This window comes from Sapajus apella, unplaced genomic scaffold (assembly GCF_009761245.1).
Source record: "Sapajus apella isolate SASKATOON/1434 unplaced genomic scaffold, GSC_monkey_1.0 scaffold59, whole genome shotgun sequence".
Taxonomy (NCBI): Eukaryota; Metazoa; Chordata; class Mammalia; order Primates; family Cebidae; genus Sapajus; species Sapajus apella.
Window position 1 is genome coordinate 5,593,319 of NW_022436999.1, and position 22,292 is coordinate 5,615,610.

A 22,292-nucleotide genomic window follows, 5' to 3' on the forward strand; every position below is an offset into this window, starting at 1 on the left:
GTAGTGCTGCTGGAAACTGGTCCGCACTGTTGTACGCCCAGCTGGGCAACGTTTGTGCTGCCAGACGTGGAGCAGTTGTGGCTAGTGATTGTGGTCGTAAAGTCAAATTGTCGTAAGTTGCATAGGTGGTAAGTCGATCAATACCTGTATATTAGAAATTAAAGTATGTATGGGGCTGCTTAGTTATCACCGATCTTCCAACCTGCCTGTGAGCTCCAAGGGGGCAGGAACATTGTCTTGTTCACACATGGTATAGTGTGAGACCCTTCACTGGGTCTCAATAAATATTTGTTGACTACTGGAATATAACACCTTGAATAAACAAACCAGCTACCACAGGACTTCTTGGACTAAATTCTCTGGTTATTTAGAAATCTCTGGGTGGCTTGGCTGTACAGGCTGTGAAAAGCAGAGTCCTCGTGTCACACCACAGGAGTGGTCTAGGCTTGTCTTCTGAAAGCCCTGCTGGGCTTCTTTCTGCCTCCCTGGTGAGGCAACAAAGGGGTTGGGCCCCTGTCACTTCTGAAGATGCAGTGTGGTGGAGTAACCTCCAGGACATCCTAAGGACATGGGCAGTAATGGGGAGAACACAGATAAAATCCTGGTCACTTTGCCAGTGAGGCTGCGAGGCTGCTGCCTCTCTTTTCTGGCAGGCAGAAGAAGGCTTGCTGGTCTCATGTGCCGAGTATTCTAGGGCCCCTCAGCCGCTGCCTGATGGGATCTGCATAGGGGATTATTGATGAAGGCGAGGTGAGGCAGTTCTTTACAGTAACACACGCCTCGCTCTGGGACGGCAGCCAGGCAGCTAATTAGAGAGCCCAGCAGCTGTCCAGCCTTTCAGGCAGTGAGCAGCAGCTACTGAGTGCCAGGGTGGGAATGGAAAGAAAGGGGCATGGGGCCAGAGACCACCGTCCAAGGTGGTGGAGTTGGGTGGTCAGGGTTTGCTCAGAGGGGGACTTTGGGAGGGGCATGTGAGATAGAGTGGGTTAGATAGGGAGGATGAAGTGGGGGAGGAGATGGACAGGACAGGTGGCCTCCAAGTGAGACAGAAGACAGTGGGGCGAGATGTCAGGCAGGTGGGGCAGCGCAGCTTCCAAGCCCAGAACGAGGGGCACAGAGGGGAAGGACAGGGCCCAGTGAGGCTGGGGCCTATCTGCCATCTCCACCCACCTTCCCCATGCCAGGCAGGCCCCCAAGGCCTGGGCCTCTCCTTCCTCCCGGGGAAGCGGGACAGACACAGGCTTTCCCCTCGGGGGATGTGGAATACTGATTGCATCTGTAGTTGAGCTTGGCCCCTCCTTGGTGTAGGAAGTTGCCAGATCCATTTGTGCTCAGGGTTTTCTTACTCCAGGATAAGTAAAAGTGGTTGTTCTGAGTCACATGGGAAGAACTGGGGGCTTTGAGTAACCAGGGGGCTCCCAGTGGGCCTTTGGGCATCTTCTCTACTTTGTGGGCACCTGGGTCGGACAGTGTGGAGTAATAAGAAATGTATTTGGTCTTTGTCCCAGGTCCCTGTCATAGAGCTCCTAAAACCCTTGAAATTTCTTGAGTAACAGGAATGTCTTTTGTTATTCATAGTAAGCCCCTCTGATAACATCTGAGTTTATGCTAATGAAGTTACTTGGGAAGTGGCGGGTTGGGGACAGGCTAGACAGCCCAGGATGGAGCAAGTTCCCAGAAAGACCAAATGCTTAGAGGATTAGAACATTTTGCCCCACCCTCCAACCTCCAGGAAAGGTGTGGGAGGGTGGAGATCAAGCTATATAAAAGCTCTTCAACAAGATTTGATGAATTTTTGGGTGGCTAAACATGTGGAGGTGCTGGTGCGTGCCCCCAAACACATCACCCTATCCATCTCTGCATCTGGCTGTTCATCTGCACCCTTTATAATAAGCCAGTAAAGGTACGTGTTTCCCTGGGTTCTGTGACCCATCCTGGCAAATTAATAGTACCCAAGAAGGGGGTCAAGGGAACCCACGTTTGTAGCCAGTTGGTCAGAAGTACAGGTGACAATCTACCTACTTGTGACTGGTATCTGAAGTGGGGGCAGTATTGTGGGACTGAGCCCTCGAAATGTAGGATCTGTTGCTATCTTGGGATAGATTCTGTCAGAGTTGAAATGAACTTTATTAGACCCAGTTGGTGTCCACTGGAGAGCTGTTTGGTGTGGGGAACCCCCTCCACGCCCACCCCATATCTGGTCACAGAAGTGTGCTGCTTTGAGTGTGACAGCAGAAGGAAAAAACTTTTTTTCCTTTACAGGGAGATTTGGGGAGGGATAAGGAAAGGAGGGAGGGGTAAAAAAACAGAGGTACTGTTTGCCTGGGTGCTTTCTGGCTCCAGTCTTAGGTTCCAGGCCAAGGAGATGATGCGGGGGCGGGGGAGAGAGATCTGGTTTTTAGGTTCCAGCCAGAGAGGCAGAGACTCAATCCTGCAAGTCCAGCTTACCTTAAATAGTTATAGGAAAGAAGAGAAAATGATGCAAAGGGAATTTCCTGCCAGTAGCCTCTTTGGGAAGTGAATCCTGTGTGCACAAAAACTGATGTGGCTTTTGAGAGTGCCGGCACATTGTAGAAGGAACAGGCATTGTTATTCTCTGACCTGAACCTGCACTTGGCCCCCTGCCCACGTAGGAGGCTTCAATGTTTCCCCTTATGCCTGGAATGCTCTGTTCCTGCCTCAGCCTTCCTTGCGTGATGTCGGACATGTCTTCTGTATTGTCCAGACCCAGGCCGCCCCCTCTGTCTTTCTTCACACTCTGGTTGTGCAATGACTCCTGGAGATGGGAGAGGGGAGAGTGAGCACTCTCCTTGCTTCCTTCACCTGCAGAGACAGCCTTGCCTGTAGTAAACCAACATGTATGGTGCTTTGTGGGAGACAGCCCTCTGTGATGGTGGCTTAGAAATTAGAGAACACCACAAGACATTGCTATGTTTGATTAATAACACTGGATGTCTCAGTTGCCCAAGAATTTAAATGTAGCTGGGCCCTTCTTCACCTTGCCTGTCCATCCATCAGCAGAAATTCTATGATCTCAAGGAATTCATTGTGTGGTGGAGGAAACAGACACAGAGAAGGAATTTTTAGATGGGACGACATGTTTCAATTGAAGGATGGTCAGAGCCCGCTGGGAACATCAGTGATGGAATGACCTGGAGGCTGTGGAATGACATCGCAAAGGAGTGAGGCAGGAGCAAGTCTGGAAGAAGGGGTCAGAGTGGTGGCTGCAGAGGAGGGCGGGAGAGGTGACAGGGCTTGAAATAAGGTGGTGGTCTCTGCGTCTTCATGCTCCTAGCAGCGTCTGAGGCATATTGACGAGAAGCTGCATGGACAAACTCAGCTGCAAGTTTGCAGAATAAGCGGCTTACTTGGAGTGGACTAAGTAGATTACACTGACTTGAAGACCCTTGTGTGCAGACATGTGCGTTAAGGATGAGATTTGGGTGGTAAGCAGTTTGAAGGCACACCGTATGGGAATAGGGTGATTCTGGAGGCTGAGGACTGGGATTTGAATCAAGTGTTTGGATTTGGCCAAATCTCTTAATGTCCTGAACCTTCTATGTTTTCATTTCTAAAATAGAGGTGACCATTTCTGCCCTCCCGGCCCCACAGGAGTCTTGAAAAATCATGAGAGATGATATAAGTTCTATCCATATGTTAGTTGCTATAAAGGCTCATCATTCATTCATATGCTGTAAGAATCTCTGGTTCAGGTCCTGCTGTCCACAAAGGAGCCTCATGTCCCCTGTCCCCTGTGACCTACTCTTGGGGAATAGGGAGTGTCAGTGAGGCCTAGGGACAGCTTACACACTTGGAGGAAGAGGTGCGACCTCTGCAGCACCATCATCTCGTCCTCCCTGCAACTAAGTTTTTCCTGGGGAAAAAGCCTGCAGACCAGGAAGCCAGAGGTATCTAGTGGAACGCTGCCCCCAATAGGAACCTGTTCTGAGCGCTGGGGCTTCATCTGCCAGGGCTGCACCCCAGCAGGCAGTGGGCTTCCTGAGCTGGCTGCAGTAACCGGCAGGCTGTGCTGTCAGGATGTGGTCTTTGGTTTCTGTTTCTGTTTCTGTTTTAGTTCTGACTTGTGCCGTGGATGTGGCTGAAGGGCCAGGGTCGGGGAAGTGCCCAAAGGTGGGATTGAACTCCCCACAGGCACAGCGTCCTGGTCGTGCTGGTGGAGAGGGAGGCCCGGAGGGTTCGGACATGCCCTGTTAAAGCCCTTTCCTCAAGGTGATAGGTACGTGCCAAAGTGACCCCTGCCCGCCATCTGGCAGGCTGGGAGAAGTAGGGAAGATGGACAGGTCCGGGAGAATTGGAGGGTCCCCTTTGGAGGAGCTGGGGAGGGGGAGGCAGGGCTGAGCACAGCAGCCCACTGTGATGTTCTCAGTGCAGAGGCCCCGAGGGGAGTCCTAGGGGAGGCACCCCCAGAAAGCACATGTGCACACAGTGAGTTTCAGGTCCCTTACTCCTGCCCTTTCACTTCTCCTCAGCTGCCTGCCTGCTTCACAAGTTGTCAGCTTGAGCAAAGGCTCAAGTGGCTTCTATTCTGAGAGCCTGGGGGTCAGAGGGGAGGGAGGAAGGTGGGCGTGGGCATTAGCACAGGCCAGCACCTCTGGTCCATCCTGCCTGGTCATCCACGGGGGAGTGCCAGCTGCCACCCCCAGCCACATACTGTTCTCAGCTTCTGAGTGGCTGGGCTGTCCTGGAGGGCCATGCTGGGCCTGAGTGCTGTTCTTGGGCATACTCAGATGATCCTATATCCAGGGGGTTTTCAGAGAAGCTTTAGCACTTTCATATTAAAACAAAAAATGTTGGAATCTCCATTAAATAGTCAAGTCTTAGGGATTTTTTTTTTTTTTGAGACTGAGTTTCGCTCTTGTTGCCCAGGCTGGAGTGCAGTGGTGCAATCTCAGCTTACCACAACCCCCCTCTGCCTCCTGGGTTCAAGAGATTCTCCTGCCTCAGCCTCCCAAGTAGCTGGGATTACAGGCATGAGCTACCATGCTGGCTAATTTTGTATTTTTAGCAAAGATGGGGTTTCTCCATGTTGGGCAGGCTCGTCTCAAACTCCTGGCCTCAGGTGATCCACCTGCCTTGGCCTTCCAAAGTGCTGGGATTATAGGCATGAGCCATTGCGCCAGCCAAGTCTTAGGGATATTATTAAAAATGTGTACATGGCTGGACAGGCACAATAGCTCATGCCTGTAATCCTAGCACTTTGGGAGGCTAAGGTGGGAGGACTGGCCAAGAGTTTGAGACCAGCCTGGTCAACATAGCAAGACTTGTCTTTATTTGATTTTTTTTTTTAAGTACATTATAAAGTAATGTAAAGGGCAAAGGGCATTATAAAGTAAGATTTGTATTTGCTTGTAGCCAGTTAGTGATGTTCACAGGAAGGGCCTCAACCATAATAATGGTAAAATAATAAAATGAGATGAATAGATGAGAAGTAGAATTGCACATAGAAAGGTTTTGCACACATTTTGTTTTTCTGCATGTATGCTGGTTCTCTGCTCTCAAAATGCTGAAACAAATGTCCTACATTGTCTGCCTTCCATGAGGTTCTGACCGCCCTTTAGAACAGATGTACTCACTACAGGGTGAAGGTGAGAATGTAATTTGAAGCTGAATGAGAATGGAGCTAGATTCTAAAATTATATCCCCTCTCAGAGTCACAAGTGTGTGCACATTCAGGCAAGAAGCCCTAAGTCCTAACCCCCCACATGTGGATTGTCTAGGACCATCCCAGACTCTTGTGGCTGGATTAATCAGACCTGAGCAAACCAGATGCAGAAAGGAGGGGGCAGGTTGCAGGAGAGGTGCCCTGGTGGCCAGGGCAGGAGGAGTCTCTGGTGCTGAGCCCAGAGCCCAGGCCCTTGCAGTGTTTGCCTGGGATCTGCTGGGGGCAGTTTAAGCTAATAAAGGCCTCTTCGTTTATTCCCAGGGACACATGGAAGCTGCCAGCCAACCAGCCAAGGATCAGCTGAGCCCTAGGGCTGATGCTTGCCTGCGTTGAGGACTATGGCACCAAAGTCCAGCCAAAAAGGTTAACCTGGGACACTCCTGGACAGTGATCCTGATGTCTGTTCTGAGCTGCACACTCAAGGGTGTGATAAGTGAGTATGTTACAAGCACCCAGGGGATCACCAGCCTAGCGATCCTGCCTGCTGGGCATCTCATCAGCATGGGCACGAGTCTGGACGTTCTAGTTCTGAGTCTGTTTCCCATCCTGCTGTTCTGCAGTGGGAGGGGAATGTCAAGCAATATTGGGCCATCACATGCTGGAGCTGTCTTATGGCCACGTGGCCTCTAAAAACCAGGCCAGACCCAGTGTATTAGCTCATTTTCATGCTGCTGATAAAGACATACCTGAGACTGGGTAATTATACAGAAAAAGAAGTTTAATAGACTCACAGTTTCACATGGATAGGGAAGCATGGAGGAATCACAATCATGGTGGAAGGCAAGGAGGAGCAAGTCACATCTGACATAAATGGCGGCAGGCAAAGAGAGAGCTTGTGCAGGGAAACTCCCTCCTTATAAAACCATCAGATTGGCCAAGCAATTACAGGTGGCTCACACCTGTAATCCATCACTTTGGGAGGCTGAGGTGGATGGATCATGAGGTCAAGAGATCAAGACCATCCTGGCCAACATGGTGAACCCTGTCTCTACTAAAAATACAAAAATTAGCTGAGTGTGGTGGCACATGCCTATAGTCCCAGCTACTCAGGAGGCTGAGGCAGGAGAATTGCTTGAACCTGTGAGCCGAGATTGTGCACTCCAGCCTGGTGACACAGCAAGACTCCATCTCAAAAATAAAAACAAAAAACAAAAGAAACCCATCAGATCTCATGAGACTTATTCACTATCACAATAATAACATGGGAAAGACCTGGCTCCATGAGTCAGTTACCTCCCACCCAGTTCCTCCCACAACATGTGGGAATTCAAGATGAGATTTGGGTGGTGACAGAGCCAAACGGTATCACCTAGATTGGCTGACGTGAGTGAAGTGTCTCCCACACCTGGGAGACAGTGTCTACTTTGGCTGTTGGGCTTCAGATCTATGTAGTGTTCATCACTGTGCATCACCTGGGACTGGAGTCTGCCCAGAAGCCATGAGCAATGCATGTGGTACTGGTCTAGAAGGCCTTGGGTAGGGCTTCCAGGGCCCTGGGAAGTGAGGGGATTTGTGAGCCTTAGCTGCCATAAGAGTGAGCACCAGGGGATCCGGAGGAGCAGGTCCTCTTGCTTTTGCCGCATGTCAGCAGCAGCATCTCCTCCTCAGCAAGACAAACTCAAGGTAGGGTGAGAGGTTCCTAGCTTCACAGCCCTGCCTGTCCTCACAGGCCTTTCTTTCCAGCCTCAGCCCCTGGCTTTTCCTTGATGATGCCTTAAAAAATGACAATTGGCTGCTTTCCCAACCCTCAGAGGCCTGTCTGGCCTGAAGGCTGTTATGTCTGTGCAGGGCCCACAGCTGGTGGGATCAGAGGCCTGCAGGAAGGAAGCTCCCCAGAAGGCATGGCAGGCAGAGCTGGGTTTTTGTAATCTTGAACAAACAAGCTTTTTTAGGAGTTCCTAGGCTGGTCCATGGGAGCCCAGAGCTTCAGATTCCATGCAGGAGTTTGCAGGGAGTGGAAGAGGGGTAATCAGGTCTTCCTCCACTTTAGGTAGATCTTGACTCTCCTAGTTGAGACTTTACAATTCAGAGCCAGAACTGTTTTCCACTCAGCCTGGGCTTGTAAAATCAGTTTGATGCGTGTTTTTCAGGAAGTGTGTTCTTGAGTTGATTTGTAGCCAGGGTGGTGTGAGCAAGGCTAGGCTGTAGGAGGCGGGGTGGGGAAGGCGGTTGTGGGTAGAGAGATGGCCATGGATGCCTCTGTGGGAATGTGGTGACTCAGATGGGAGACACCACATGACACATCTCCTTGGAGCAATCTATGCTGTTAGGCTTAAGACTGTTGGACCGTTTGGTTCACTGATTCCACTTCTGCAATTATTCATTAAGAAATCTTATTAAGAAATAGTACCTGAGAGGAAAAGGGCTGAATTCTTCTGTCACAGGCATTAAGGTACTTCCTGTTGTGTCATCTATAGTAGTAGAAATGGGAAACAATTGTTCCCTTTGGACACCTAGGTTAAGTAAATTACAATTTTCCACTTGATGGAATAGTTAGTACACAGCCATTACAATAATGAGCACAGAGGCTATACAACAACTTGGAAAGATAGTTATGACAAGTGAAAATGGCAGGTTGCAGAATAAGCATATTATGGTGACTTGGAAAATACACACATAGGAAAATATTGCAAGGGAGAAATGATCATTGCTGCTAGTTTGGAATTATGAATGCTTTTTTTTTCTTTATTAGAAATGAGGTCTCGCTATGTTGCCCAGGCTGGTCTCAAACTCCTGGGCTCAAGCAGTCCTCCTGCCTCAGCCTCCCAAAATGCTGGGATTACAGGTGTGAGCCACCATACCCAGCCTATGAATGCTTTTTCTGTGATGCACATATTGGTTTTTTTTAAAATAAAATTTAATTTGGATGACTATACAACATACCATTAATAGCGACTTTCTCTAAGATGTATTTGCTTTCTCTCTTTTTTTTTTTTTTGAGATAGAGCCTTGCTCTGTCACCAGGCTGGAGTACAGTGGCGCAATCTCAGCTTACTGCAACCTCCACCTCCTGGCTTCAAGAGATTCTCCTGCCTCAGCCTCCCAAGTTGTTCACCCAAACCCTGCTTGTGATGCTGTCCACTGCTCTCCAAACTCTGTCCTCCAGCATTCAGTCTTGCTCACACTCTCCTCCTCTTCAATCCACCCTGAATTTCTGTTCCTGGGCTGTCCTATCTTCATGTCACAGGCCTCAGCACACTTTTGCACCTCAGGACAGGCACACGCCACCATGCCCAGCTAAATTTTGTATTTGTAGTACAGACAGGGTTTCACCATGTTGGCCAGGCTGGTCTCGAACTCCTGACCTCGTGATCTGCCCGCCTCGGCCTCCCAAAGTATGGGGATTACAGGCGTGAGCCACCACGCCCCGCCTGGAACTTTTGCTTTCTATGTCATTCTGTAATGTTTAAATTTCAGCTGTGAGCACATTACTTTTATACTCAGAAAAAAAATTTTAATGCTAAAATTAAACATTTTAGATGGCTATATTTCTCAAGAAAGGTGGGAAGAGAAGCTGAGGCAGCTAGCTGCTTATACTGGACCTCATCAGTGTTTAAGGGCTTGAGCCTGTTTGGGCCCATTCATCCATCCATTCATTCCGGAAGTATTACTAGATATTATTGCCAGGCACCACTCTAGGCACTGATTACACAGCAGTGAACAAGACAGTGCCCCTGCCCTTATGAAGCTTGCATTCTAGTTGAGGAGAGACAGATCATCATTAAGTAGCAACATATCAGAAAGTGAAAGTGCTATGTAGAAAATAAAATGAAATGATGTGAGTGACAAAGAGGCTATTTTGGATTGTGGAATCAAAAGTCCCTGAGATGTGACAGCTGAGCTGAGACCTGAATGGTAACAGAGAGGCAGCCACGGGCAGGTATGGGATGCCAGCCTGCCAGCCCCCTGTGCAGGGCATCCTTTGCTTCCTGAGCCCCAGGGACCTCTGTGCCAGAACTGACTCCGTACCCCAACCTCACTTATTCTGCTCTGCCTCCTGCTTGGCTTTGCTTGGTATCCGAGGCCCCCTAAAATCCTCTGTGTGGACTGTGGCTCCTGACACGCTAGCTGTTGCATCTTTGGGTAGCAGGCCCCTACTCTTGGCTGGTGTCTCCATGGCAGGGCTGGGCCATCTGAGACTCCCAGGAGCACTGGGGTGGGCTAGCAGTCAGGGGACCTCTGGGTTGTGTGTGTCCTGGTGAGGGGCCTTTGAATGGCACATGCCTTGAGGCCTGAGGGTTGGTTGCTGTCATAGTCCTGTGACTGTCAACTTTGACCTGGAGGGCCTCTCTGTGCATCCTGAAGAACAGGCTGGGAGCCTTTGGGAGCTCTGACACCCAGTTGGGAAATTTGTTAATGATCCACCTAGAAGTTCACAACCTTCTCCTTGCTTCCTGTTGTCTCTCCATATACCATCCCAGCTTCCAGAAGCAGAAACTCAGAAAATTGTAGTGCCTCAGAGGAGCCTTAGGGGAAGTGCAGTGTGCTGATCAGGTGCGAAGACTCGAGTCAGATTTGTGGGGTTTGAATCCCAGCCTTGCCTTTTGTAGTTATAAGAATGTAGGCTTGGCCAGGCATGGTGGCTCATGCCTGTAATACCAGCACTTCGGGAGGCTGAGGCAGGCGGATCACTTGAGGTCAGGAGTTCAAGACCAGCCTGGCCAACATGGCAAAACCCCATCTCTACTAAAAATACAAAAAAAAAAAAAAAAAAAAAAAAAAAAAATCAGCTGGGCATGGTGGCTACTTGGGAGGCTGAGGCAGGAGAATCACTTGAACCTGGGTGGCAGAGGTTGCAGTGAGCCAAGATCATGCCACTGCACTCCAGCTGGGGCAACAGAGCAAGACTCCATGAAAAAAAAAAAAGAATGTAGGCTCTTGTTGCCTCACTTTCCCCATCTGTAAAATGGGCTTGAGGACTTTTTGAGTTAATTCATGGAAATACTGAGAAGAGCACATAGTTATTATTATTACTGTGACTTGGGAGGTGGAGGGAGGACTCCATTAAGGCCTGCAGTGTCACTGATCCCTGGGGCTTTCCTGGGGGGTGCCCACAGCTCGAGGGTGGAATTCTGTGGCATGTGCACCAGCCAGTGGCTACAGGAGTTTCCCTCCACCTGCTTCCCTTCTGGCCCTGAGCAAGCCCTATTTTCCTCCCTGCTAACTTCATGACCACAAGGGACGTTCAGGGAGGTTTCTGCCGTTTCCTTATTGAAGCCACTCACCTTCAGCACAGAGCCACCCAGGGACTCCTGAAGCTGTCCACCACTGCCTTGTCCTCAGGGGCCTCCCAGAAGGGCTGTGGGTCTTCCCAGGACATGGAACTGTAGTGACAGGGGTCCCTGGGGATGGGCAGTGAGGCTTGGGAAGTGAGTGGGGTGAAAGCGGAAGGCCTGCCCAGGAGGGTTGCATGGGAGGGGAATCCTGATTTCCTGGCAAGATGCTTCTCTGGACAGAAATTCCCAGTTATTGTGTTGTGGCACCTTAGCCCCCAGAAACAAGATGGGGGTTTGTGACAAAACCAAGGGCAGTCATTCCATCTGGTTTTGCCTTCAGCCTGTCTTAGACTTTTTTTTTCTTTCTTTTTTTTTTTAATTGTACTTTGGGCTCTGGGATATATGTGTACATCCTGCATCCTGCAGGATTGTTGCATAGGTACATACATGCCATGGTGGCTTGCTGTCTCCATTCCCCCTGCCACATCATGCTACCTGACTTCAAACTATACTACAAGGCTACAATAATCAAATGAACATGGTACTGGTACCAAAACATCCTGTCTTAGACTTTCATAGCAGTCTCTTTACCCCCTCTCAACTGCTGTTGGTGTCCCCTGCCACCCTATGAAACAGCTCAGCAGGCTCGGAGAGCACCCGGTGAGATGCTCTTAGCAAGCAGGGCTCTGAAAGCCAGCTCCCCCTCCCCATCACCTGTTCCCTTGGAGGGGTAGTTCCCGGATCTCACAAGTCATCTTGAGTCCTGGCCCTTCACTGGGACTGTGTTTGCCCAGGCCCTTTCATCAGGTATGAGGACTCTTGGATTTGAGTATTGTTTACCCAAACCCTGCTTGTGAAGCTCTCCACTGCTTCCAAACTCTGCCCTCCAGCATTCAGTCTTGCTCACACTCTCCTCCTCTTCAATCCACCCTGAATTTCTTTCTCTTTTTTTTTTTTAAAGGTGGGTTTCACCATGATGGTCAGGCTGGCTTTGAACTCCTGACCTCAGGTGATCCACCCACCTCATCCTCCCAAAGTGGTAGGCCACTGCGCCCGGCCAATCCACCCTGAATTTCTGTTCCTGGGCTGTCCTATCTTCATGTCACAGGCCTCAGGACAGTTTTGTTTGTCACCAAGAGAAACAGGCCAAGGTGCACTGAGCTGCTGGTTCTTCCTGCTGCAGGCTTTCCCAGGGCTCTGATCCCAGAGCTGAGCAGGGAGCTAGTGGAAGGGGCCCAGGGGTACAGGAATTCAGGTGGGCGGAGGCCGGGGCAGGGAATAGGGGCCTGTCAGGCCCTGGATGTGGTGGGTGAGCCTGTCCTAGCTCAAAGTTAAGCACAGCTCCTGTGCTGACTAGAAATGGGTTTGGAGAGTAGGGCTCTGAAAATGTATCTGAGTCAATGCCCAGCCTGTAATAGTACCATCTCCCCCACCACACTGGGAGCTGCCACCTCAGCTGATGACACTGTCTCCTATTCCTTTCTCTTCAACCCCATCTTCTGCCCCAACCCAGGTCTTTCATTTCCCATGTTGGTTTTGCATGGACCCACTCTGTTCTCCTAGCTCCACCATCAGACACTGACCTCGCTGTGGTGTGCTTCCCCGCTATCTACTACCCATGGGTTTCCTGCTGCCCAGAAACAGAATCTGGGCCTGGGACACACTCTGTTTCTCTCTCCCCCATCTTACTTCTTTATATTTCTTTCTTTCTTTTTCTTTCTTTCTTTTTTTTTTTTTTTTAAGAGACAGGGTCTTGCTCATTGTCCATGCTGGAGTGCAGTGGCACAATCATAGCCCACTGTAGCATTGAACTCTTGAATTCAACAAATCCTCCTGCCATCGAATCTGGGACTAGAGGCACACACATCAAACTAGGTTGCTGTTTTTTTGGTTTTTTTTTGACTAGAGATGGGGGTCTCGCTATATCACCCGGGCTGGTCTCGAACTCCTGGCCTCAAGCTATTCTCCCACCTCAGCCTCCGAAGATGCTGGACTATAGGCATGAACTCCATCCACTCTTCTGTCCAGCAACTTGCTGTCTCTCACCCTAGGTTTCTCTCTCCCTTTGACAGCTACCCCTTTCATCTTGCTTCTGCTCCGAGGGTTTTGGGGTCTAATTCTCCCAAGTTACCTGCTAGGGTTGGGGAAGAGACTGGACCTTCCCATATGTTACCAGCTGGGAAACCATTCTGGGCCATCCCAGAGAGATCAGAGGCAAGAAGAGCAAGGTTTAAAGTCAGCCTCAAGGCTAAGGTGCTGGCCTGGGTGATGAGATCCATACAGTCATGTCAGGCTGCTGCAGGAGAGCCCCTGTAAGTGAGGTTTCCCTTCCTTCAGCCTGGGCCCTGGGGGCTGGGAGAGCCAGGGGTGTATGTGCAGGTCACGGGGACTGAGTCAGGGCAGGAGGTTCGGCCGTCTCTGCATCCCTGCACTGTGCCATCTGTCTCAGGCCGTCAGCCTGCCTCAGTGTGCTCCCCTGGAGCCTGGGTCTGTTCTCTCCTGCCTGGCGGTGGGAGGCATAGGATAAAATGAGGGGGTGACAGGCTGTGACTCTTTCAGTCTACCCACTTTTCAAGCCTCCCCCTCGGGCTGGCTCTGAGACCCTTCCTCTTCCATTCATCCCTCAGTAGCCACAGGGAAGCTGGAGGCTCAGGTTCACTCTCTCGGGCTGTCTGTGGGAGTTTTGTTCTCCTGAGGGCTGTATGTGGGAATATTGTTGCCACTGGATTTCTTGGCTCCCTAGCTTGGTGCTCAGGGTGGGGATGAAGACCTAACCTGCTGGACAGGAAGGGCTTTCCTAGAGACTGCCAAGAGCAGAGGCACAGCCACCCTGCATCAGGTAGGAGGCGGCATAAAAGCAGGAAGGGCTGTCTAGAAGCCTGGCTCTGTGCCGGAAATGACAGCTGCCCCTTCTGGAGCCTTGGCTGTGTTCTAAGTGGCATATATGCACTGGCTCATTCATCCTCACAACAGCATTCTGTGGTCGTTACTTTCATGATCCTCACTTTACCTACAAGGACCCTGAGGCACAGGGTGGTCGAGTAGCCTCCATTAGGTCCCACAGGTGGAAAGCATCAGTCAGGATTCCAACCCAGGCAGTTAGAATCATCTGGGGCCCCTGAGCTTAACCAGCTGGCCCTATTCAGACCTGTGAGGCATGGTTTGTTGTTGGAAGACCCAGGAGGGAAGAACCTGCATTAATTTTGCATGACTTCGGGTTTCTTCGGGTTCATTTGCTTAGCAAATTCATTGAACACCTTCTATATATGAGGTATGAACGCGGTGAATATGTATTCATTTCACAAGCAATTTTAAGTGAAATTTTAGTTTTATAAAAGTTATACATGCTTGTTAGGAAAAAAGAGTACGATGAAAAATATTCAAAAAATCAATGATATCACCATCCAGAGATGATTGTTTGATTTTTTTGTATATGTGCACGTATGCATGGCTTTGCAGAATCGAAGTTAGGTTGAATATTCAGTTTTGAATCCTGCTTTTTTCTCTTACCTCTTATTAAACAAGCATTCCTCAGGAGGCTGCCGGTGCTGGCCTTCAGATGAATCCAGCAAAGGAGAGTGCTCACTGTCACCACAGAGAAGGGAGGGTGCAGAAGTCAACAGACAGCTCTGGAGTCAGGGTGCTTAGGAAAGTCCTCACAGAGGAAGAGCTGGGTCTTAAAGGAGGATTATGGGTTCACCAGTCCTGAGAGGGGCCCAGGTAGCAAAAATAGCAAGGTGGAGATCTGGAGGACAGGATCGGAGGCAGAGACAAGTTGTCAAGGGCTTTGCCAGCTGTCCCCAGGGGTTTGAGCTTTATTTACCCTGTAGATGTTGAAGATCCACTCACAGGCTTTAAGTGGCAAGAAACGTTGGATTTGTATTTTAGAAAGGTTGCGTTTTTTTCTATACACTCTTTCGTCCTGTGATGAGTGAATTAGAAGGAAGAAGGCAAAGCTGGGAGACCTTTGGAGTCATCCAGGTGAGACATGATGAGTGCCTGAACCACAGCAGTGGTAGCAACAAGAAGAGGAATGAAGAGGAGAGGATAGATCCCAAAGATATGTAAGAGGTAGAAAGGGCGGGTGTTAGTGGCTGACTTGGTGGCTTTCCCTTAGCCAGTGGGATGGTGGTGGGCATGCCTTAACCAGGGTCTTGAGTCACACTTGTGCAGCTAGGCTTGCTCACCTTTGTGCCTCTGCCCTTGCCATGAGAAGAATATGTCCAGGCAAGTCCTTTGGGCCCCAGAGGAGGATGAGAGACAGGTGGAGTGGAGCTACATTGCCCCAGCCGTCTGCCAACCACGGACACGTGAGCTGTAATAGTAGATGGTATTTGTTTTAGGCCAGGGTTTTGGGGATGATTTGTTATATATCAACTGCTAACTAAGAAATGCCTTTATTCTTGTCTTGAATGCTTTCTGTGTGCTGGGCTTTGTGTCAGGCACTGAGAATACTGTGCTGAATCAGGCAGGCAAGACCGTCACTTTCAGGAGCTCATGTTAGGGTGGGGGTGTCGCAGAGGAAGCCAGAGTGACTTTGAGGCCTCTGGTTCTAACTGGGTGCATGGTGGTACCATTAATTGGGGTGCGGGTCTTAGGATGGAAACAGGTTTTGGTGAAAAGATAATGGGTTTGATTTTATTTATTTTTTAGAGACAGGGTCTCACTGCACTGCCTAGGCTGGTCTCAAACTCAAGAGTTCTGGGCTTGAGCGATCCTCCTGCCTCGGTCTCCCAAAATTCTAGGATTAAGGCATGAGCCACTACACCTGCCCATGAGTTTGTGGGACATTAGTGGGAGCTGCCTAGGGTAGAGTGTAAGCTGTACGTGCAGCACACAGGAAAGAGGTCTGGCTGGGGACTAAAATTCTCAACATAACATAATAGAAGATAACCTGTACCAAAGGGAGTGAGACAGAGTAACTGCAGTAGAAATTCAGAGGAGGAAGAGAGGACTTGGGACCTGGGAAGATGAAAGAGATTTTGTTCTGAAGGTAATCTGTAAGCTGGTTTATACTCACGGAATTGAGAGGAGAAAGGCACACCCCACAGAATGAACAGGACCTGCAAAGGCATGGAGATGAAAGACAGGAAGAGCTGGATTGTGAGGAGAAGGCTGAAGAGTCAATCGGGGCGAGGTCATGAAGAATCTTGAATGGCAGGCCAAGGAAGCTGTTGTGTTTCATTAGGAAATAGGGAGCTATCGAGTGTTTTTGAGCAGGGGAGTGGCATTCAGTACATATGTCTAAGAGACGGGCAGTCATGTGCAGTGGGGTAAATTTTGAAGTAGAAAGCAAGAGATATTGGTTCTAGTCTAAGTCATTTACTGGTCCTGGGATATGGGGCAAATGATGTCTGCTCTCTGAACTCCAACTGTCTCACTCCAAAAAAATGGGAATAAAGTTATCTGACATTCATATGAATCTTAATTATGTAAGAAACATGACAAAATATGAATGAAGTTCTTGGAAGACCACACAGCAATGCACAAGGATAGGTAGGTATTAATGTGACTGGGACTGCTTCAGCTGAAATGTGAGGCTGGGATTCCCAGACAGGTGTCCATACTGCAGATTCATGTCCTTAACCTCGGTCTCTTCTCCCACCTTGGAGAGGGGATGGACAGAGATGTGAACCCTCTGGAGGCTGGCAGAGCTGGGATTTATGTTCTCAAGCCCTACCTTCCCATTCTTGATGCAGTCCCACGCCACTCTTTACATGACAGGACATGTCATTTAGAGAGGGCCTGCTCAGGAGAGGCCTGTGTCAAGGCCACAAAGCACCAGCCTGTGCAACGGTCACTGTCCTCAAGGAGTTCACAGGCTAGTTGGATCATGAGGGCACGTTCCTCAAAAATCCATTGGGGTGGCACCTGATAATGGGCCAGATGAGTGGTGCAGACAGTTGCTGGTGGAAGGCGAGGAGAAAGTCGAGAGAAGCAGCATGGGAGCAGGCCTTGAAGACTGGTGGGGTTTCAAAGAGGGGAAGGGAAGGGAGTCAGAAGGACAGGGGAGGACTCTTTCCTGTGTCAATCCATTGGTTTCCCCTGAACACTGAAACCAAACACTAAAACCCCATTTAATGGAGCAAAGACAAATGTGACCACAATGAGAGAACCACCTCACACCCATTAGGATGGCCATTATAAAAACAAAACAGAAAATAACTAGCATTTGGGGCGGATGTGGAGAAATTGGAAGCCTCGTGCATTGCTTATGGAGAATGTAAAATGGTTGTGGCCACTGTGGAAAACAGTGCAGCAGTTCCTCAGAAAGTTAACTATGGATCCAGCATTTCCACTTCTGGGTATGTACTTGAAAGAGTTGAAAGCAGGGATTCAAACAGACCTTTGTACACCCATGTTCACAGCGGCCTTATTCACAGTAGCCAAAAGGTAGAAGCAACCCAGGTGTCCATCAATGGATGAAAGGATAAACAAAATATGGTGTTATATACAATGGAGTATGATTCAGCCTTTAAAAGGAAGGAAATGCCGACACGTGCTGCAACGTGGATGAAATTTAATGACGTTACACTGAGGGAAAGCTACGCCGGTTATGCTAAGCCAGTCACAAAAGGACAGTGTTTGTATGATTCCACTTATATGGAGCATCCAGAGTAGTCAAATTCACAGAGACAGAAAGTAAAATGGTGGTTTCCAGGGGCCAGGGGTTTGGGGAATGGGAGTTTGTATTTAATGGATACCAAGTTTCAGTTTGGGACAATGAAAAAATTCTGGAAATGGTTGCTGGTGATAGTTGCACAACAATGTGAATGTACTTACTGCCACTGAGTTGTACACTTAAAAATGGTTTTAAAAATGGCATGCACACACACAGAGACAAATGTGATGGGTCACTTACATCTCAGAAATACGAGTGACGTGGAACTGTTTGAGAAGCGGGGGAAGAAATGGGGTCCCCAGTGGATAGGCCTGCTGAGAAATCAGCAAGTAGCCTGGAAATGGGGAGGACTGGTGGACCAGGACAGCAGACTCTTCAACTGACCACAGATAATCCAAAAAGCTGTAGGGAGTATAGACACCTCCCTCTAAGCAGCATTTGGGTGGCATTGGAGAGGCAGTCAGGGGGGTAGGTAGGTTTTTCTGGTCTTTTTTTTTTTTTTTTTTTTTTTTTTTTGAGAGGGAGTCTTGCTCTCTTGCCCATCCTGGAGTGCAATGGCACCACCTCGGCTCACTGCAACTTCTGCCTCGTGGGTTCAAGTGATTCTCCTGCCTCAGCCTCCCAAGTAGCTGGGATTACAAGCATGCATCACCACACCTGGCTAATTTTTGTATTTTTAGTAGAGAGGGGGTTTCACCATGTTGACCAGGCTGGTCTCAAACTCCTGACCTCAAGTAATCTGCCCGCCTCAGCTTCCCAAAGTGCTGGGATTACAGGCGTGAGCCACCGCATCAGGCCCTCACCTGTCTCTCTTGTGCCCACCCGCAGCCGGCCCCAGTCGGCGCCATGGCGTCTGCCGAGCCCCTGACGGCGCTGTCCCGCTGGTACCTGTACGCCATCCACGGCTACTTCTGCGAGGTGATGTTCACGGCGGCCTGGGAGTTCGTGGTGAACTTGAACTGGAAGTTCCCAGGGGTCACGAGCGTGTGGGCCCTCTTCATCTACGGCACCTCCATACTCATCGTGGAGCGCATGTACCTGCGGCTGCGCGGCCGCTGCCCGCTGCTCCTGCGCTGCCTCATCTACACGCTCTGGACCTACCTGTGGGAGTTCACCACCGGCTTCATCCTGCGCCAGTTCAACGCCTGCCCCTGGGACTACTCCCAGTTCGACTTTGACTTCATGGGCCTCATCACCCTGGAGTACGCCGTGCCCTGGTTCTGCGGGGCCCTCATCATGGAGCAGTTCATCATCCGCAACACCCTCCGCCTCCGCTTTGACAAGGACGCCGAGCCCGGGGAGCCCAGTGGCGCCCTAGCTCTGGCCAACGGCCACGTCAAGACTGACTGAGTAGGGAGCGGGTGGGGGGCCTGGGGATCTCTCATGGAACTCATGGACCAAGAGACCAAGCTGGTGAGGTTGCCCCATCCATGCCGCACAAGCCCTGCCTCGGCCAGGCCTCACCCGTGTAGGGCACACACAGCCCCCTAATCTCCACGGGGGGCGGGGGTCAGGTGTTGGGGGATGGGGTGTGGAGGTCGCAGAGGGACATTTGGAAGGGTCCACGGATCCTGGCCCAGCTCAGAGGCTGGTGCCGGGAGGCCTGTGGCTGAGCAGCGATGGACTATGTAGTTGACTTTGGAAGCAGCAGGCCCTGTCCTGGCTAAGGGACGATGAGAATGGGGCTGCAGGTGGGAGGCAAGGCCTGACCTCCTTCCCTCCCCTCTGGATTTAGTTGGGCTTTGGCTGGTTCCATTAGGCAATATTCAGGTGCTTGCTTGCAACCAATACCTCCCCAGGGGCCTGCTGAGCTGCAGCGGAGGAGAGACTGGGCAGCCAGGAGGCTGCGTGGCCGCAACGCTGGTCTGCAAGGGCTGGGAGACCCTTCCTTGGCTCCTCTCCCCTCCCCCAGGGCCCTGCGCTGCTCCCTTGGCCTTCTGGGGCCCCCGTGGTGCTGGATTCCCACCAACCTTGGGCTTTTGGAAGTTTCAATCCCCGTGTGTTCGGTGGCGTTTCCCCCTTTACTCGCTTGTGTTCAAGGCCTTTACAATTAGCGGCTCTTTATCCATGTCAGTCACCACACCTGCCCCACCCCAGCTCCCTAGGCAGCACAGGAGCTGGAGATGGAGCCCTGAGACACCCCCAACTCCCACCCCCTGCAGCTTTCCCTCCACTGTTCCCGCTGGCCTGATGCCTGGGGAGTTCCTGAGTTGCGCCTCCCTGCCCCGGTCTAGTGGGCCGTGGCAGTGCTCCCTTGTCATAGCGGCCCAGCTGAGAACAAATGATGCCCTCCAATGCACAGGCAGGCTGGGATAGGCCCTGTGGATCCACAATGGGGACCTAGAGGCAAGTCAGTTTGGTAGGGAAAAGGCAGAGTTCTAGGTCATCTATTCCCTGGCTGGTTTATGTTGAAGCCAGAACTGAGCAGTCTAGCTTCTATGGGATGGGGAAGCCAGGTATCCAGCATTGGAGACTGATGGAGAATGAGAAGAAGAAAGAGAGGAGAACCTTGTGGCTGTAGAGGCTCTTGGAGCCTCCTTTGTGGCAGGGTATCAGTTCTAGTTCTGCCATAGCCCCAGCCCTGTAGCAAAACCTCAGGGCTGCCCCTCTCCCCAAACTCCTCCCAGCAAGGCTGGCCCTTTGAGCTTACTCCTTCAACAGTATTAACCCTGCCACACTCATGGGCATTGGTACCTTGGTTCCACTGCCCCACTTTGCCCAATGACAGGTCCATTGCTGGCAGTGGACGGGTGACATACTCCAGCCTACTTGGCTCTGACCTTCACTCCCCAAGGGGAAGGGTCCATTAGAAAGTGGCCCATCCCATGGTACATGGTCTCTCCTTCACCACACTAGGACTCTTAGGTAGAAATTAGCCTTTTCCTTTTTATGGATCGTTACAAAGTGACAATAACACTTGTGGAGAGAATGTCCTCTTCCCTGCTGGCTGTCCTGCCCAAACCGTGCAGATAGCACGACCCAGGTTGCAGGGTGTGGTGGGGTGGGCGACAGTTGTGTCCTAGGTCTGGAGAAAAGCATGCAGATTCTGCCTTTGGCAGGATTTTCTGCAGTTATCCCTGTCCAGAGCAGAATGAAGGGTATTTCCTAGCCTATTTCCTGGGCAGGCTCCTCAAATCCAGGGATTAGCTACTTTCTTCAGGGGCCAGCCCTCCTTTTGATTGTATTTTGGCCCCAATTCCAGGACTTTGGGGGTTACAGAGAATCAGGCTTCTGGTGAAAGTAGATTGTTTTCCATCTATAGGTGGAGAAAATTCCAGGAGAATATTGTCTGGCTTCCCTGTTCTCTCTGGGCAGTTGTCTCCTTGGTTCTCTCCCCAACTCCATGTTGTCTCAGTCTCCCAGCACCCCTTCAGGCCTTCCATGTGGGCTCCTAGACCCCACTACCCGTCTTTATACCCCTATTCCACAACCGAGTCCAGTGACCAGCTATTCTCAGCCAGAGCAAGCCCTTGAATGGTCTACCAGGTCTTGCTGCTCCAGATGTTGCCTTGTGGGCATCCCCTGGCACCATTTACTCTCTGGGTCCTATAAGCTCCCAAGTGCAGGAGGTCCTGGGGTACACCTGTGTGTCTGGCAACATCCAGCATTGTGTTTCTGCTCCATCGAGGTGTCCCATTGCTCCAACTGCCCTTCATAGGGCATCAAACCTCCAGCAAAGGAAGACAACAACCCATGACCTGACCACAGGATCTATGGGTTCAAATCTCACCAGGGATAGCCCAGACTTCAACTCTTGCTTTTCTGGGTATCAGGGCCCCAATCCCTTAGTGCCCAGGGACTCAAAGTTTGGAATAATCCCAGCCCTGCCAAGCATTAAGGGTGCTGGTGGGGAGTGTTTGCCTGCTGTTTGTGAACCTCTGGTGTCCTGGGCCTCTCTCCACTGGACATGGCAGCATCTCTGATTACAGATTGCAATGTGCTGCCCTGCATGGTTGAACTGCTTCTGATGTCTGCGAGGCATCCTGTCCCATGTGCCCTGTCCCCTCTTCAATGCCAGTGAGTCACAATGGCCTAGCTTATTCACAGCAATAATACCGAGGGAGTGCCCATGAGGCCCTTTTGTCCTGGTCCCTCACTCTGCATGGGTCTCTTGGGGAGGCAGCTGCTGAATGGGTCAGTTCATGAGAACCTGCATTTACGAAGCCCTGGACTATGCAGGCATTACCCTGGGATGCAGACAGGTGAGAGGCCCAGCCCTTAGAGGAGCCATGACAGGGAGCATGCCTTCCACCCTGGGGCCACCCAGACCTGGAGAAGCTGCAGGTGCCAGCTCTGCTAAAGGGCCTTTGAAGTGGGTGGGACCATCTCTCAGCTGGGCAGCTCTTGAGAAGGACACACGACGGTTTGTGCGCCCATGGCCTGCTCTGTGTCTCCATTGGTCCCTCTGTCTCTTCCTTTTCACATTTGTGCACATAAAATATACTGGTGTTTGTGTTCCAAGACTGGCTCTGGCCCATCTGTTTTTCATCTTTTGGAACCACTTTTCAGGGGCTGCTGGGGGCCAGGCCCTTTGCACCCTGGCATCATGCCCTCCTGACCCAAGAGGGCTGCTGGGTGGGTCCACCCCATGGAGGGGGCAGGTGACACTCCCTGCCAATCCTTCTTACTGTCTTTGCTCTGACACTGTCTGGTAACCTGAAATCACCCACTGACCCCAGTTCTCAGCTGGCATAATGTGATCCAGGCCTTACTTTTGTCCCATGCCCCCGGGCAGAGGGCAATCCCAGGCAGTATACAGGTTGGCTGCACC

At 50.7% G+C, this 22,292-nt stretch overlaps 1 protein-coding gene across 5 annotated transcripts in view; it reads left to right on the forward strand.

The window, feature by feature from the left end:
• Positions 1–21,982, forward strand: part of TMEM229B (transmembrane protein 229B) — a 43,279-nt gene extending 21,297 nt beyond the window's left edge. For 2 of the 5 annotated variants that reach the window (XM_032245842.1, XM_032245841.1), the window contains exons 2-3: positions 5,945–6,116; positions 18,350–21,982. In XM_032245842.1, coding sequence (XP_032101733.1) covers positions 18,368–18,871 — 504 coding nt within the window. In that variant the 5' untranslated portion in view covers positions 5,945–6,116; positions 18,350–18,367 and the 3' untranslated portion in view covers positions 18,872–21,982. Of the gene's footprint in view, positions 1–2,332; positions 4,238–5,944; positions 6,117–12,835; positions 14,881–15,611; positions 16,032–18,349 lie in introns of those variants that run through there. The other 3 variants (XM_032245840.1, XM_032245839.1, XM_032245843.1) reach the window with 3 other exon arrangements.
• Positions 21,983–22,292: the final 310 nt, after the last annotated feature.